Source organism: Enhydra lutris, unplaced genomic scaffold (genome assembly GCF_002288905.1).
Source record: "Enhydra lutris kenyoni isolate GAN:26980312 unplaced genomic scaffold, ASM228890v2 scaffoldscaffold1, whole genome shotgun sequence".
Lineage (NCBI taxonomy): Eukaryota > Metazoa > Chordata > Mammalia > Carnivora > Mustelidae > Enhydra > Enhydra lutris.
Window position 1 is genome coordinate 39,407,095 of NW_019154085.1, and position 17,756 is coordinate 39,424,850.

The 17,756-nt window shown below is 45.7% G+C and overlaps 1 protein-coding gene across 1 annotated transcript in view; it reads left to right on the forward strand.

The window, feature by feature from the left end:
- The first annotated feature begins 712 nt into the window (after nucleotides 1-712).
- LOC111141821 (armadillo repeat containing 9) overlaps nucleotides 713-17,756 on the forward strand; it is a 151,503-nt gene continuing 134,459 nt past the window's right edge. Inside the window, exons 1-4 of the mRNA XM_022494656.1 lie at nucleotides 713-794; nucleotides 9,990-10,077; nucleotides 11,670-11,795; nucleotides 16,776-16,946. Coding sequence (XP_022350364.1) covers nucleotides 10,027-10,077; nucleotides 11,670-11,795; nucleotides 16,776-16,946 — 348 coding nt within the window. The 5' untranslated portion in view covers nucleotides 713-794; nucleotides 9,990-10,026. The remainder of the gene's footprint in view (nucleotides 795-9,989; nucleotides 10,078-11,669; nucleotides 11,796-16,775; nucleotides 16,947-17,756) is intronic.

Consider the following 17,756-nt stretch of genomic DNA (forward strand, 5'->3'; position numbering starts at 1 on the left):
CTGACCCTGGCCTTGGTCACCTTTTGGAAGCATCAAGTGGAAACAGAGACTCCCATTACAGAGCCTCGGTGCCTGGAAGGAAGGTATTGCCCCTAGCTAGCTCCCCCATCTCCAGCTGAGCTGGGGACTGGCAGGTGCTCTTTCAGTGCTGTTTAATTTGAGCTCCAAAACACCATGTACAAGGAGAGGAAGGATCTGTGCTCCTGTATTATTTGAAAACCAAAACTTCACGTGTGGGGAAAAAATAAGTTTCTCTAAAATTCCAGGAAACTGCTGCAGTAGGGTGTAAGTGTGAAGCTTTTAGGCAGATTCTGGGCGACATTTTTGGTTCTAAGGTCGCTCTTGTAAAGTGGGAATAACAACGCCTAGGTTATTTTCCCACGATCACCACCTTGTACTGCGATCTCTCGCCGCTTGTTCTCCCTGGGATAGAACGAGCTCCTGGAGGTTAGGTGTTGAGCTCCGTCGGCTCATCCCCAGAGCTGGGCATAATGTCTGTGGAATGAACGAATGGGGAAGTCGTGGAGAGGAAGACCGGGAAGCCTCCCCGCAGGAGGTGACCCGCAGAACCCACCGAACAACAACACCCGCTTCATTTCTGTCGCCCGGAATCCTCACAGCCCAGGCTCCGAAAGGGCCCGCCTTTCCTCCCAGGATGCTCCGCGCCGGCGCGTCCCATGATTGGCTGCGTCTCCCCCAGGTGATGCTGGGCTGGCGGCGGCGGTTGCCGGGGCGACAGCTGGAGAAGTGGCGGTCAAGAGGATTTGTGGAGGGTTCCCGCGGCGGTGCAGCAGGTAAGCGTGTTCCCCGACGCGGTCCGGCTGCCCCGGCATCCGCAGTCCCCGCGCGGAAGGAGCTGTAGTGGGCCCCGAGGGCCGAGGATCTGCGAGGCGCTCGCCCCGGAGGAGAGCCAGCTTGGCAGCCGCTGCCGAACGCCCCCACTTCTGGTCAGCCGCCCTGGGCGCTTACTCTGGCGTGGGCCGGAGTCGGCCTCCTGGACAAACCGAAGACAGGCCCAGCTGCTTCCCGCAAGTAGTCCCTGATCTGTGCCTCAGTGGGCCACACTTGGAGGGGGGCGCAAGCCGTCCCGCTGCGTAATGACGGCGTGAGCGGGTAGCCTGGGGCTTTTAGATGGAGCCCCTCCATTATCTGCATCAGCTAACCTCCTCCCCAGACTTCATCCGATCCAAGCAGAACTAGGATGCTAGCCATTTGTCTTGCAGACAAATCCCATAGCCTTCCCGTTACTCAGCCAGCTTGTAGGTCTGAAAGCCCTTTATACAGAAAATAAGAAGCTGCCACACTGCAACCCCCAGGAGGGGCTGAAGAAGTTTTCTCTAGTTTTTGCATAAAGTAGAGCAGTGCTTCTCAAACTTGAGTGTGTGTAAAAGTCATGCAGAGAGCTTGTTTAAAGCAGTCGCTGGACATCGTGCCTGCTATGGTGTTCAGGAAGATCAGGGTGGTTCTAGGAATTTCATTTGCACAGGCACCCCGGCTGATTCTGATTGAGGTGGTCCTAGCAATTGGCATAATGCTATGTAGTGATTAGGCTCGGTCTGGATTTAAATTTTGACCTTCGTCACTCACTGCCTGGATTTTGGGGAGCATCTCAGGCTTCTGGAGCCTCAGTTGCCTCATCTGTAAAAGAATTTAAGTCACATTCATCTCTCAGGTGTATTGTGAAGACTAAATGTGAAGCATTTTGCACGCTGCCTGGCATACAATAAATTCTTAATAAATGAACTTTTATGGTATAAATGTTTAGAGAAAATTCTAATTTCTGAGAATGTCAGAGTAATAGACTGCCCAACAGTGGCTCACATTCACTGAGAGACCATCACAGTAGACTCTTACTCAAATGACGGTCTTGGGCGCCTGGGTGACTCGGTGGGTTAAGTCTCTGCCTTTGGCTCGGGTTATGATCTCGGGGTCCTGGGATCGAGTCCCGCGTCTGGCTCTCTGCTCAGCGGGGAGCCTGCTTCCCCCCCCCTTTCTCTGCCTGCCTCTCTGCCTACTTGTGATTTCCGCCTGTCAAATAAATAAATAAAATCTTTTAAAAAAAAGTCTTTTAAAGAAAAATGACAGCCTTGAAGAACTTCTCTGAGGAAGTGATGTTTATTAAGCACAGGGGTTAGCCAGGTGAAGAAAAGGAGGAAAATGTTGCAAGCAGAGAGAAGAGTATTTGCAAAGGCTCTGAGGTAGGAAGGAGCTGGAGTTCTCAAAAACAACAAAGTTTTCTTGTTATAGGGCCTTCAAAAAAATCCTGTTCTCTTTGCTTGGACTTCATTTATTTGTAAATATCTTGGGTGTCCACCAGGCTCTGTTAGGTTCTGGAGGGATCAAATTAATTAATTAATTGATTTTATTTATTTGAGAGAGAGTGCATGGGTGGTAGATGGGGGGACTTGGGGAGGAGCAGAGGAAGAGGGAGAGACAGACTCTTAAGCAGGTTCCTCACCCAGTGTGGAGCCTGGCACAGGGCTCTATTTTATGACCCTGAGATCATAACCCGAGCCAAAATCAAGCATTGGATGCTTAACCAGCTGAGCCACCCAGGTGCCCCTGGAGGGATAAATCCACCTCACTGCCTTCGTAAACAGGGTAATAAGTGTAGCAGTAGAAGTAAAGGTAGAGTTCAGAGGTACCCCAGAGGAGAGAGAATGCCTTGATGGAGAAGAAAGGGGAGGGGGTCATAGGAGACCTCCTGAAGGAGGTCAGTTCCACGTTCAGTTAGCACAATGAGTCAAGTTTGTGGTGGGGCGAGAACATCAAACAGAAGGTTTGGGGTTGTGAAAGAGCATGTGGTACTGGTACTGGGGAATGCCTGGGATTTACCACTGATGGGCCTGATGTGGGGAAGGGGGAGAAGGGGCAGGAGTGGTGTGTCCAGAGAAGGGCTGCAGAGATGCTGGTCCCTAACAGGAGGTGGTCTTTCTCCTCCTCATGAGTCCGGCATGTCTGCAGGTGCCAGGAACGGTAGGTGTCCTGTCCTCCCCGCTACTTCCAGACCACTGCCTCCCTGCTTCAGAACCCCCAGCTCCTTTGATGTGCACATCTGGGCCTTTACCCCTCGCTACCCTTCTTTGAGGCCATCGCCTAGGGGGGCACAGATGTAACCCTGGGAAGGCTGTAGCGCCCGGCTCACTGTCTACCCCTCTGCCTCCTCTACTGGAGATTTCACCCTCCTGGCTACTCACTCCAGTTTCTTCATTTTTAGGTGTGTCTTTAGTCCATTCTCTTTATCCACCACTCCCATGGTCATGAACATTTTATACTGCATCACTTCCAAAGTCAAGCGCCTGTTCTGCTCTGATCACACTTTTTATCTTTCAAGCTCCCGGGAATGTACCTCCGAAGTGGATCTTAGGCGCCATGCTGCCTTCAGCACATGTTGGACCCTGTTGCTCATTCGCTGCCCTCCCCCCCCCCCCCCCGGCACCCCCTTCCTCCAGCCCTATTGCTCCATCACTATTACACTTGTTTTCTCTTTTCCCTGTCTTCTGGAAAAACCTCACCTGGGCTAATCTAACTCCAACAGCTGGGGCTGGAGAAACTGCAGAATTGTGCAGACTGGTTCCATTTTGGATTCGAGTCCATGTTGTCTTAAGCAGACTCTCAATATTGGAAATTGTGTCACGGGTCAGTAGTCAGCTTGGTTCCCACCTGCTCTTCTCTTCTAGCTATCAACACACCTCTTACTGCCAGCTGATGACCTTGTTTCTTGTTTTACTCATTGCTGAATCTGTCTATTTTTTTGGTCAGTACCCATCTTCTCTGCCCTCCCTCCATGTCAGGGGATGGACTGTCCTCGCCCTGTCTAGGGCCCAGCCCTCCAGTGGGATACTGGGTGTGGCAGGAACCTTGTTTCCTTAACCCTCTCTCTCTTCTACCTCAAGTTGTCCTTCTCTAACTAGGTTCTTCCCACCAACCTACAGACCTGCTGTTTATAATGTCTTCCTCCTTAAACCTTCCATACTTTCTAGCCACCACAGGTTCTCTCCTCTCCATTTTGTTACAGATCTCCCTGTCCCTCCTTTGTTACTTCTCTTCCTCTCTTTAATGCTTTCCAGTCAGGTGCCCCTTGTCACTGCTCTTGTCCATGTCACTGTCAAACTCCATGTTGCCAAATCCAGGGCTCAAGTCTTCTGTCCCATGTCACTTGACCATGTGTAGTCGCAGTTGATGTGGGCTTCCAGGTGCCGCAGTCTCCTGCTTGTGTCCCACTGACAAGTCCCTGCTCTTGCTTTGTCTCTTGCTGGATGCTTGTCCTCTCCCTGAGCCCTTGGTCCCCGAGTGCTCCACGGTTCAGGTATAGGCCTGAGCTCTGTTCTGTTAGGCCTTCTTCTTAGGAGTCCTCTCTGTTTAGGATCCTGTCTTCTGAAATGCCATCTTTATGCTGACAATTCCCAAATGCTTACCACCAGCTCCCGCCTTTCCTTTTTTTGTTCTTAATTTAAATTCATTTAATTAACATATAATGTATTATTAGTTCCAGAGGTAGAGTTCATCAGTCTTGTATAATACCCAGTGTTCATTACATCACATACCTTCCTTAGTGTCTGTCACCCAGTTACCTCCCCCACACCGCCTTCCTCCCCTCTAGCAACCCTCGGTTTGTCTCCTAAGATTAGAAGTCTCTTATGGTTTGTCTCCTACTCTGGTATCATCTTATCTTGTTTTATTTTCCCCTCCCTTCCCCTATGCCACTCTGTTTTGTTTCTTAAATTCCACATATGAGTAAGGTCATATGAAAATTTCTTTATCTGATTGACTTATTTCGCTTAGCCTAATACCCTCTAGTTCCAGCCATGTCATTGGAAATGGCAAGATTTCATTTTTGATGGCTGCATAATATTCCATTTTGTATATATACCACATCTTCTTTATCCATTCATCTGTTGATGGACATCTGGGCTCTTTCCATAGTTTGGCTATTATGGACATTGCTGCTATAAACATTCGGGTGCACATGCCCCTTCAGATCACTACATTTGTATCTTTAGGGTAAATACCCAGTAGTGTGATTGCTGGGTCATAGGGTAGCTCTATTTTCAACCTTTTGAGGAACCTCCATACTGTTTTCCAGAGTGGCTGTACCAGCTTGCATTCCCACTAACAGTGTAGGAGGGTTCCCCTTTCTCCGCATCCTCGCTGACACCTGTCGTTTACTGACTTGTTAATTTTAGCCATCTGTCCGGTGTGAGGTGGTATCTCGTTGCAGTTTTCATTTGGATTTCCCTGATGCCGAGTGATGTTGAGCATTTTTTCATTTGTCTGTTGGCCATTTGGATGTCTTTGGAGAAATGTCTGTTGACGTCTTCTGCCTATTTCTTCACTAGAGTATTCATTCTTTGAGTGTTGAGTTTGATAAGTTCTTTACAGATTTTGGATACTAGCTCTTTATCTGATGAGATATTTGCAAATATCTTCTCACATTCTGTTGGTTGTCTTTTGGTTTTGTAACTGTTTGCTTTGCTGTGCAAAAGCTTTTTATCCTGATGAAATCCCAATAGTTCATTTTTGCCTTTGTTTCCCTTGCCTTTGGAGATGTGTTTAGAAAGGAGCTGCTGCGGCTGAGGTTGAAGAAGTTGATGCCTGTGTTCTCCTCAAGGATTTTGATGGATTCCTGTCTCACATTTAGGTCTTTCATCCATTTTGAGTCTTTTTTGTGTGTGTATGGTGTATGGAAATGGTCCAGTTTCATTCCTCTGCATGTTGCTGTCCAATTTTCCCAACACCGTTTGTTGAAGAGGCTGTCTTTTTTTCCATTGGATATTCTTTCCTGCTTTGTCAAAGATTAGATGACCGTAGAGTTGAGGGTCCATTTCTGGACTCTATTCTGTTCCATTTATGTGTATGTCTGTTTTTGTGTCTGTACTATACTGTCTTGATTACAGCTTTGTAATAGAGCTTGAAGTTTGGGAATTATGATGCCACCAGCTTTGGTTTTCTTTTTCAACATTAACAAATAAAATTCTTTTTTTTTTTTAAGATTTTATTTATTTATTTGTCAGAGAGAGAGAGGGAGGGAGAGCAAGCACAGGCAGACAGAATGGCAGGCAGAGGCAGAGGGAGAAGCAGGCTCCCTGATGAGCAAGGAGCCCGATGCGGGACTCGATCCCAGGACGCCGGGATCATGACCTGAGCCGAAGGCAGCTGCTTAACCAACTGAGCCACCCAGGCGTCCCAACAAATAAAATTCTTAATGCAGAAAAACTCGGAGCTTTTCCCCTAAGGTCAGGAACATGGCAAGGATGTCCACTATCACCACTGTTCAATGTAGTACTAGAAGTCCTAGCCTCAGTAGTCAGACAACAAAAAGAAATTAAAGGCATCCAAATCGGCAGAGAAGAAGTCAAACTCTCACTCTTTGCAGATGATGTGATACTCTATGTGGAAAACCCAAAAGGCTCCACTCCAAAATTACTAGAACTCATACAGGAACTCATCAGAGTGGCAGGATATAAAATCAATGCACAGAAATCAGTTGCATTTCTATACACTAACACTGAGACCGAAGAAAGAGAAATTACAGAATCGACCCCATTTAAAATTGCATCAAAAACCCTAAGATATGTAGGAATAAACCCAACCAAAGAGACAAAGGATCTGTACTTGGAAAACTATAGAACACTCATGAAAGAAATTGAGGAAGAAATGGAAAAACGTTCATGGATTGGAAGAACAAATATTGTTAAAATGTCTGTGCTACACAGAGAAATCTATACATTCAATGCAATCCCCACCAGAATACCATCAACTTTTTTTCACGGAGCTGGAACAAATGATCCTCAGATTTGTATGGGAACCAGAAAAGACCCTGAATAGCCAAAGGAATGTTGAAAAAGAAAATCACTTTTTCCTTTACTCTGAACTCACACACACCAACCTTCTCAGCACCCCTCTCGGGTGCTTTGTGGGCCTGTGACACTTATGGCTGGCGCGGCACTCAAGCTGGCCTCTCAGACACCACGCCCCCCCCCCCCCGTTTCCCCCCCCCCCGCAAATGGCCTCTGCCTAGGCCCCAGCATCGCCCTTGACTTTTCCCCCTCACATTAGCAGGTCTTGCCTTTAACATGTGGAAGCCGAGCCCTTCCCGAGGTTCCTTTTGCTCATCCAGACTTTCCTAGTCACCAGCTTGGGCTTTGCCATGGTGTCCTTACCGCTCTGTCCCCTCAGTCTCTCTCCCATAGAGCAGACCCCGCTGTTAGGAACTGTCAGTAGGGTGGTGGCAGTCCCCTGTCGGTCCCCTCTCTGGGCTTCCCAGTACATGCAAGCTGCTCATTTCCGCAAGGCCTATTGGACCTGGCCTGGCACCTTAAGGCCTCCTGGGTCTGCTTTGCTTCTCTCATCTCACCCTCGGGACATCAGCACTCCGCAGCCCCTGCCCTCACAAGTCCCTGTCCCCCAGATCTGAAGTGATCTCTCTGTCCCTCCCTGTCCCCCCTCTCATCTCTGCCCACATGTTTCCAGGGAGGCCTTCTCTGCTCCCACTATCTAAAATAGCCCCATATGCCTCTTCTTCAAGCCCTATCCCCTTCCTTGCTTGATTTTCTCCATACCTGAAATTACTTCCATTCATTTTTGAGCAACTGCAGCACACCAGGCACTGGCCTAGGCACTGGGGACGCCAGGAGAACAGGTGCTCTCCTGAATCCACAGTGAGCAGTACTTAGATGTAGGGACATGCAAGTCAGGTAGTGGTTAGTGCTGTTGAGAAAATAAAACAGGACGAAAGACTAAGCAGTGATGGGGCTGACCCTGTACAAAGGGTAGCCAGGGCAAGTCTTTCTGAAGGGGTGACATTTAAGCGACTGAAGGAGACGGGGATGTCAGAGGGTATCTGCACTAAGTGCAAAGTTCTCAAGAGAGGGCAGGCATGTGATGTGGGTGTCTGGTGGGGGTGGCCACGCAGTGGCCATCACGGCTCAAGTTAGCAGAACGAAGGAGAGTGTGTGGGAGGCCATGTTGTGTAGCCTTTGAGAGTTGGGCCTAAGTAGTGTAGCCTTCCTCTGGAGGGTGCTGGAACCACGGGAGGGTCGTGAGCAGGAAGGCAAAGATCACTTGTTAGTAGGATAGAAATGGAAATGGAGAGAGAGAGAGAACGGGAGATTGTGTCACTGTACCTCGGGGGAATTGAAGCCACAAGATGGTGGTGAGACCAAGAAGACAGTGAAGAGAGGGAAATGACTACATTTAATCTTCCTGACTTGTGTTCAAATAACTGAAATCAAATGCACCGGAATGGGCAGATCAAAATGTAATGTTACAGAATCATGTGTTCCTAGAACTAGAAGACGTCAATTCTCCACTTTCTTTTATAGAGAAAAGAGGCCCTGAGCTTCAGTGATTTGCCCTGGATCAGGTGCCTGCGAATAGCACAGTTAGGATTAGTGCCCAGGCTTTGTCATTCCCCTGGGGTTATGGACAGCCAATCTGGCTTAAGAGCCTGGGAGTGGGGCACAGGGAGTGGCTTCTTTGGGCACACCTGGGGAACAGAAAAAGTAGAAAATACTTTTTAAAAAGGTTTGCAATATTTTATTTAAATGTTTGGAAGTGTACATAGATATTGTGCATTCCTAAATGTAATGAAAAACCTGACCATGGGGCACCTGGGTGGCTCAGTCTTTTAAGCTTCTGACTCTTGATTTCAGCTCAGGTCATGATCTCAGGGTCATGAGATCAAGCCGCGTGTTGGGCTCCATGCTGGGCTCTATGCTGGACATGATTAAGATTCTCTCCTTCTCCCTCTGTGCACCCCGCACCACCCTCCCCCCACCACACTGCTTGCTCTCTCTCTAAACTAAACAAAACAAAAACTGACCTAATACATTCCCTGGTGCATGAGCTTGTGTTAACACTTGCGTAAATGCACACCACTTCCTCCTCCATTACTCCCTGTAAGGCTAAATGATTATGGTCTTCAGGAAACATTAAAAATTTCTTGCAAGGGGCGCCTGGGTGGCTTAGTGGGTTAAAGCCTCTGCCTTCGGCTCAGGTCATGATCCCAGAGTCCTGGGATTGAGCCCTACATCCGCTCTCTGCTCAGCAGGGAGTCTGCTTCCCCCTCTCTCTCTGCCTGCCTCTCTGCCTACTTGTGATCTCTCCCTCTCAAATAAATAAACAAAATCTTTTAAAAAAAATTTCTTGCAAATAGTATCCCATATCTTTGTGTGAATGATTACTACTTTTTATTTGGAGGTGGAGTGAGGATTGGTATGTTCATTTATATCAGATTAATATTAATGTATATCCTTCTTTAAAGTAAATGAATGAACCCTATCAAATTCTGTTTTGTTCTAAAATGTACTTTGTGGACATGACTGTTTGAATTACACATACCACATTATGGCACATTAGAAAGCCAAACAAGAAGATTAATCTTCCCCAGTCTCTCTAGCAATCCTCGATGCTCATTTACACCACCTTCTAGCCCGTGTTCGTATTCATTTTAGTAGTTGTCATAGAAGAAAGAATTACTTTAAACGTGAGCCTCCATATTTTTGTATGATAAATAACCAAAAATTGGGGGCCTAAGACAACACAGAAGTCCAAAATAGGTCTCACTAAGCTAAAATCAGCGTGTTCCCAGGGCTTGTTCATTGCTGAAGGCTCCAGAGGAGAATCTGTACCTTGCCTTTTTGAACATCTAGAGGCTGCCTGCACTCATTCTTTGGCTTGGGGCCCTTCCTCCACCTTCAGGGCCAGCAAAGCATCACTCTGACATTGACCCTCTTGCCTCCTTGTAAGGATCCCTGTGATTACACTGGGCCCACCAGATAATCATATATATTCTCCTTATTTTAAGGTCAGCTGATTAGCAGCCTTAATTCCATGTGCAACTTTAATTCCCTCTTACCATGTAACCTAGAATATTCCCAGGTTCTGGGGATTTGGATGGGGGCCTTATTCTGCCCACCACAGCTACCTTGTTATCATTTCACAGATGGCTGAAATGAAAGCATTTATCTTCTGTTTTTGTCTTGTAGAGACTTTTGCTGTGTGAAATAACAGTAACCGTTCACTATGGGAGATGTTCTGGCTCATGAATCAGAATTACTTGGACTTGTGAAAGAGGTATGTTTTACAACACATGGGTCGCAGAAAGAGATCTTGTATTTTACAATGCAGCAAATTTTATAGTGTCTTATAATGCATCATTACATTAGAGTTACCTGTTTTCCATTATATGATTTTTTGTTTTCATAACTAAATTGAAATCCTAAAGCCACTTGAAAAAAATTTCTTTAAAGAAAATTATAATAGGGACACAAGGGTGGCTCAGTCACTTAAGTGTCTGCCTTTGGCTCGGACCATGATCCCAGGGTCCTGGGATCAAGTCCCACATCGGGCTCCTTGCTCAGTTCCTGCTTCTCCCTCTGTCTCCTGTTCCCTCTTTTTATGCTCTCTCTCTCTGACAAATAAATAAAATCTTTAAAAAAAAAGAAAGAAAGAAAATTATAATAACATATGCTCACAGTAAAGAATCAAACAAAGTGGAAGTATGAAAAGTTCATTTCCCTGTTCTACTCCTGCAGGAACCACTATTAATGGGTTAGCCTAGTTTTCCAGACTTTTTTTCTGTGACTATTCAAAATATATTCGCATGTCTGTGGTTTGTTTTGCAAAATGGAACGATGGCGTACACATTGTTCTAAAGCTTGGCTTCTCTCCCTTGACAGTAATATGGCATGAATATCTTCCTGTGAGCTGCCTCATACTTCTTAGGCTGTAGACTATTTCACTGAGTGTCTCTATCTACTTAACTTGTTGTTAATGGACATTTAGGTTTCCTACACTGAAAGCTTTTGAAGGACAGGACCCACACCCTAGGCTTTTTTATATTCTCTGCTGCTTTTAGCATGGGGCAAGCACGTAGTTGGTGCTCAAGAAACCGTGGCTACTGTTTAAGTCTGTGATTAAACCGTTCATCAGGCACTGTGAGCCACGGCCTGGGAACTAGTCATCTGCCCTGGAAATGCAGCTTTGGAATTCGTTGGTGTGATGCTGAATGCATTCTTAAAGCTGGCCCAGCAAAGGGTTGTGGAAAGGGCCTGGGGAAAGAGCCCGCCCACAGGAGATGGAAACTAAAAGACGTGACTGCCACAGACTGAGAAGGAGGGGAGAACAGCAGTAGAGTACATGGTAGGGAAAGCCAAGAGAGGGGTGTCTGGGAGGGATGGGGAGCAGGAGCGCTGTGCTCGAGGATCACTGATGACATTGCCCATCTTTTAATGGTTCGTCTTCTGTTCCTAAGGAAGGACAGCCACTCTTCCCAGTGCCAGTTCCAGGTGGCAAATTCCCAGAGACCTACCAGACCCAAAGCCGTCAGGCCCTCCAAGGATCACTTCTGCCTTTTTCGACATGCTGCACACATCATTTTGCTTCTATTAACAATGATCACAAATCATGAAGCTCACATTTTCTTTCTGAAAGCAAATTTATTTTCTGTAAATAAGCATTTTCTATGATACTGTCTTTCTAGGCTCTGGAGGTATGTGTCAAGTAAGTAAATTCTAAGCTGGATCCTGAATTCTCCCAACGATGACAGTTTGTTAACCCCATTATACATAGGTGACAACTTTGAGCTGGTACAGTTACATCAAAGACAGTTGCTTTGTTGATGTTAAAATAGAGAAATAAATATACATCTATGTTCTTTTTTATAGTATTTAGATTTTGCCGAATTTGAGGACACCTTGAAAACGTTTTCAAAAGAGTGCAAAATGAAAGGAAAGCCATTATCTCAAACAGCAAGTGTCTCTTTAAGGGACTCCAAATCACTGATCATCCAGGTAATATTTTGCTTTTTTTTGGTGGGGGGGGATATCTGTCAATAATCAAGATGCTCTCAAATTGTAAAAAATGCTGTTATTAAGAGAATATTGGAATTGTTTCTGGAAACCTGGTCAGAATGGCTTTTATTTTATTAATTAATTAATTAATTGATATTTTAAAGTAAACTCTGTGCCCACCGTGGGGCTAGAACTCACAACTCTGAGATTAAGAGTCACATGCTCCAATGACTAAGCCAGCCAAGGGCCCCCAGGCACCCCACAGTGACCTGTAGATGCTCAGGTGTTTTTGCATGAATTACAAATATCTTTTTTTTTCTTTTTTTTAGTTAATGTATAATGTATTATTTGTTTCAGGGGTACAGGTCTGTGAATCTTCAGTCTTATACCATTCACAGCGCTCACCATAATACATATCCTCCCCAGTGTCCATCACCCAGCCACCCCATCCCTCCTACCCCCATCCACTCCAGCAACCCTCAGTTTGTTTCTTGAGATTAAGAGTCTCTTATGGTTCATCTCCCTCCCAGATCCCTTTTTCCCTCCCTTCCCCCAATAACCCCCCACCCTGCCTCTCAAATTCCTCATATCAGAGAGATCATATGATAATTGTTTTTCTCTGACTGACTTATTTCGCTTAGCTGAATACCCTCTAGTTCCATTCACATCATTGCAAATGGCAAGATTTTGGGGTTTTTTTGATGGCTGCATAGTATTCCATTGTATAAATGTACCACATCTTCTTTATCCATTCGTCTGTCGATGGACATCTAGTCTCCTTCCATAGTTTGGCTATTGTGGACATTGCTGCTATAAACATTGGGGTGCACGTGCCCCTTCAGGTCAGTACATTTGTATCTTCAGGGTAAATACCCAGTAGTGAGATTGCTGGGTCATAGGGTAGCTCTATTTTCAAACTTTTGAGGAACCTCCATACTGTTTTGCAGAGTGGCTGCACCAGCTTGCATTCCCACCAACAGGGTAGGAGGGTTCCCCTTTCTCCTCATCCTTGCTGACACCTTTCGTTTCCTCACTGGTTAATTTTAGAAAATCTGACTGGTGTGAGGTGGTATCTCAGTGTGGTTTTGATTTGTATTTCCTTGATGCCAAGTGATGTTGAGCGCTTTTTAATATGTCTGTTGGCCATTTGGATGTCTTCTTTGGAGAAATGTCTGTTCATGTTTTTATTTACTTTAAAAAGAGGGAGCGCATGCAAGTAAGGGGAGGGTCAGAGGGAGAGGAAGAGGGAGAGAAGCAGACTCCCCACTGACCACAGAGCCTGCCATTACGGGGCACTGTCTCATGACCCTGAGACCATGACCTGAGCCAAAATCCAGAGTCAGTGCACAACTGACTGAGCTACCCAGGCATTCCAGTAATGTCATCTCCCTTCCCTAGGAAATGGGTTGTGATGTAATATCTTCCACATAAGTACATTTTTGTTTATTTTATTTATTTATTTAAGTTTTAAATTTAAATTCAATTTAGTTGACATACTGTATTATTAGGTATAGTTTAGTGATTCGTCAGTTGCATATAACACCCAGTGCTCATTCCAGCAGGTGTCCTCCTTAGTGTACATTTCTTGGGAAGAGGAAAAAGAGGATACTGTGCAGTTGCTTAAGAACTGAAACAAACATGTTCCCCATCCTGAGGAGTTTTAGGTTATGCATTTTAGGCACTGGGGACTCAATAAACCAAACCAAAGCTCACCCCCTCCAGGCGCTTGCATTCTAGTTCAGGGAGGCTGGATGGGACAGGGAGCAAGGTTTGTCCATGTTGTTGCATGTGACAGAATTTCCTTCTTTTTTAAAGCTGAAGGATATTCCATTATATGTCTACTACATTTTGTTTATCTGTTTGTCCATCAATGGACACTTGAGTTTTTCCCACCTCTTGGCTATTGTGAATATTGTGCTGCTGTGAACACAGGAGTGCAAATATCTCTGAGATGCTGCTTTCAGTTATTTTGGATCTATACCCAGAAGTGGATTACTGGATCATATGCTAGTTCTATTTTTAATTTTTTAGGAACCTGTATACTCTTTTTTATTGTTAATTGCATTTTATATTCCCATCAGCAGTGTGCAGGGGGGTTTGAGTTCTCCATAGCCTTGCCCACACTTGTGTTTGGTTTTGTTTTGACAGTAGTCATCCTAATGGATGTGAAGGGATATCTTGTGATTTGGGTTCACGTTTCTCAGATGTATTCAGGTCCATTTTTTTTTTCTTTAAAGATTTTATTTATTTATTTGACAGAGATCACAAGTAGACAGAAAGGCAGGCAGAGAGAAAGGAAGGGATGCAGGCTCCCTGCTGAGCAGAGAGCCTGATGCGGGGCTCGATCCCAGGATTCTGAGATCATGACCTGAGCTGAAGGCAGAGGCTTAACCCACTGAGCCACCCAGGTGCCCCAGTCCATTTTTTTCTGTAACTTGAAAGACCTCGAAACTTTCTGATTGCCACAAGCGTATTTTTTCGGCTCATCCAAAAAGTAGCTGTGCCCACTGTGATAGCAATTTCAAACAAAATACCTGGAACAGCATCTTAGCAAAATATCTTAAGTGTCAGTGGCACTCAACAAATGGAGAATTTCCCGAAGCACACTTCTGTAAGAAGTGGGTCTATGTGTGTATGTTTGTATTTATAAGTTATTGTGGATGGTGTATAATATTCTGAGCTTGGTGATTCTGGCTGGGATCTTGGTTTATAGTAGAGAAGATCATTAATATTTTTTACTATACTGAGTTACAACACTGGATTGCTTTGTATGTTGGTATTAAATCCAGGGACTATTTCCAAGTGCAGGATATGAATCATAAATTAGGGTGGATTTTAGATGTGATTATAACGATACAGGAAAGGCTTGTGGTCCCAGATCTACAAAGGAAGAATTTAGAACAAACTGTATGTGGCCCATTTGAACATGTGGACTCTGCCAAGCCACGTAAGAAAATACCTTGACCTGAAGCCTTAAAATACTCACAAGTCTGTATGCAACTCTTTCATACAAAGAGTTCTTGGTCACCAGCCCTCTCTTGGGAACACACCTCCCCTGGAGTGGCTTGCAGGGACGGCAGGGTTGGCTGAGAGCTCAGCAGCGGGAAGCCTGGAGTGGGGTCAGGCTCCAGCAGCACTGGCCCTTGGGAAGATCCCCTGCACCTTTGTACCAGTTCGTAATGGGCTTCCTCCCAGTTCTTGACTGTTTGTACTTTGGGCATCTCCCCTCCCGTGGTTGCTGACGGGCTGTCCTTCTCTGTTTCCAAGGCCAAGGAGCCAAGACCTTCCAGAGTAAGGTGATTGTCAGCTGTTCTTGACCACATAACATAGAGAACATTTCTGTGATAAGCACAGTAGAAGATTCTGTTTTTTAAAGATTTATTTATTTATTTGAGAGAGAGTGCAGCTTGGGGTGCAGAGGGAGAGGGAGACACTCCAAGCAGACTCCACACTGAGTGTGGAGCCTGGTGCAGGGCTCATCTTAAGACTCTAAGATCACAACCCCAGCTGAAACCAAGAGTTGATTGCCACCCAGGTGGCAAGATCCTTTTTTTTTTTTTTTAATTTTATTTATTTGAGAGGGAATGAGCAGATGAGAGAGAGAGAGAGAGAGAGAAAGCATAAGCCAGGGGAGAGACAGAAGGAGAAGCAGACTCCCCACTGAGCCGGGAGTCTGATGCCAGGCTCAATCCCAGGACCCCAAGATCATGACGTGAACTGAAGGCAGACACTTAACCAACTGAGCCACCCAGACGCCCCTCGAAGATTCTTTATTAATGAATGTCTTTAAGTATAACTGGACAGTGCAACACTGTGCAGTACATTCCCATTTTATAATATTAACAAGTTTATTTCTGAACAACCTAAAAAAAAGAGGAAAACCATAAAGCCATTTTTAAAAAGTATAAAAAAACAATAATTAACAGTGATGAATAATGGTGTTGGGTGGGGGGAACTGAAGGTTCTACAGAAAATCCAATCCAAGGAACGCTTTTGCGAATGAGCGCAAAATGTAGGTCTGAGTATCTTGGGCATTTGATATAGTAAGGAAAGCAATATGAATCACGTGGTTTGGGGAAGTTCTGTCCATTCTGCCTTATTCTTGAATCTGCAAAATTATGCAGCAGGTGTTTGCAGTGGGTCAGTCGTCATTCTTCTTGTGGGGCCAGTTGCATGATAATCGCCACCTCCTTTCCCCGGAATTCTCTATTTCAGCTTTTGCATGATAGGTTGGGAAACTGTCTGCCCTCCATGGTCAGACTCACACAGCCCTGAGGCTGGAAGGGCACCAGGCCTGTGATCCTTCCTCCACCTCCAGCCTGTGCGTCCCTGTTTCTGTAGTTGGTGGTCATAGAGTCACTTTGTGGTGCGTTGGGATCTGTCGTCACTTCCCAAGTACCATCCTAATGGGATATGCGTTAGCAACATGGAGCAAATGGCAGCACCCCCCCACCTCCCTACCCCCCCCACCCCCCGCCCAGGCATGAGATTGACTGGGGCAGTATGTGGGAGGAGCCACTCCAGAGCTCAGCTGGGCTGTCGGTAAGCTCCCATGTGCGGGTTGAGTTCCGCTGAGGCCTGGCTGGGCTTTGGGTTTGGCCTGGTTTTTATCGATCACATGCTGTGGGTCAGCAAGTCCACGTGTATTTATGTGCCTGTGAGTTTTCTGGCCTCAAGTCCTGGGCTTGTGCCTGGCTCCTTCCACTTCAGAGAGTTAAATGTTTCATCTGTACCTTGTAAAGCCAAGACTTGATACTGCAGCCAGGGTTGGTTTGTGAGAATCTCAGCCTAAGATGCTTGAAGCCTTCTAGCTCTCTCTTTTTCTGTCCCTTATCTCGGGGAGGAGACTGAGTTTTCATTACCCTAGAACCATGGAACATATGCGGCCTGTAGGGTATTAGGTAACTTGTGAGAATTTGGGGTATTGGAAGAATGGGCATCCCTTACGGTTGGGGTTCAGTCTTATGTCTTCTCCAACAGAAGGACCTCGTTGCTGCATTTGACAGTGGAGACCAGAAGGTGTTCTTCGATTTGTGGGAGGAGCACGTTCCCAGTTCCATTCGAGATCATGACTCCCTTGCCCAGAAGTTGGAGTTCTATCTTCACATCCATTTTGCCATCTATCTTCTGAAACACTCCGTAGGGAGACCTGTAGGTTCCCTTTGTGATTTGGTGGGTCTGAGTGGTATGTTCAAGGGGAACGTTAGCTGTTTGTTTTGTAAATGAGCATTAATTTAGTTTTGTGGCCATTTTCTCATATTTTTCCAAGGAGTAGGTGTCCTGTGCCCTGTGCATGATTTTCTATCTCATTCCCAGCAGTTTATTTTGTAGTTTATATGGAGATTAAATAATTTCTGTACATGGTTTTCCTCAATGTCTCAAATTTTTTGAAAACCCAGCAAAATAAAGTTTCCCTATTTGGCAACTTAACATAAATACACATATGTCTAAGAGGACACCTAACGAGATCACATATTAGACTGTCTATCAGAAGAATTTAAGCTTAAGCCATGGAAAGATGCCTGTTTGTGAAGGTCTGTCTGAGCAGTCAGTCCTTCTGCAGGAGTGCAGAGGGCGTGGCTGAGAGTGGCTGCCACTATGGCCGTCAAGCCTCCCAGCATAAAGCAAATGACAGAAGGGAGCAGTGCCATGTTGACATTTGACCACATGCCTTTCTTTTTTCTTTTTTTTTTTTTTAAGATTTTATTTATTTATTTGACAGACAGAGATCACAAGTAGGCAGAGAGGCAGGCAGAGGTGTGTGGGGGGGGGAAGCAGGCTCCCTGCTGAGCAAAGAGGTGGGTGCAGGGCTCTATCCCAGGACCCTGAGATCATGAACTGAGCCAAAGGCAGAGGCTTAAACCACTGAGCCACCCAGATATCCCAACCACATGCCTTTCTTTAGTGGCTTCTCCTTGCATTAGCTACCACCCGCAAGCCCCTGTGTTCACTTATTAAAAT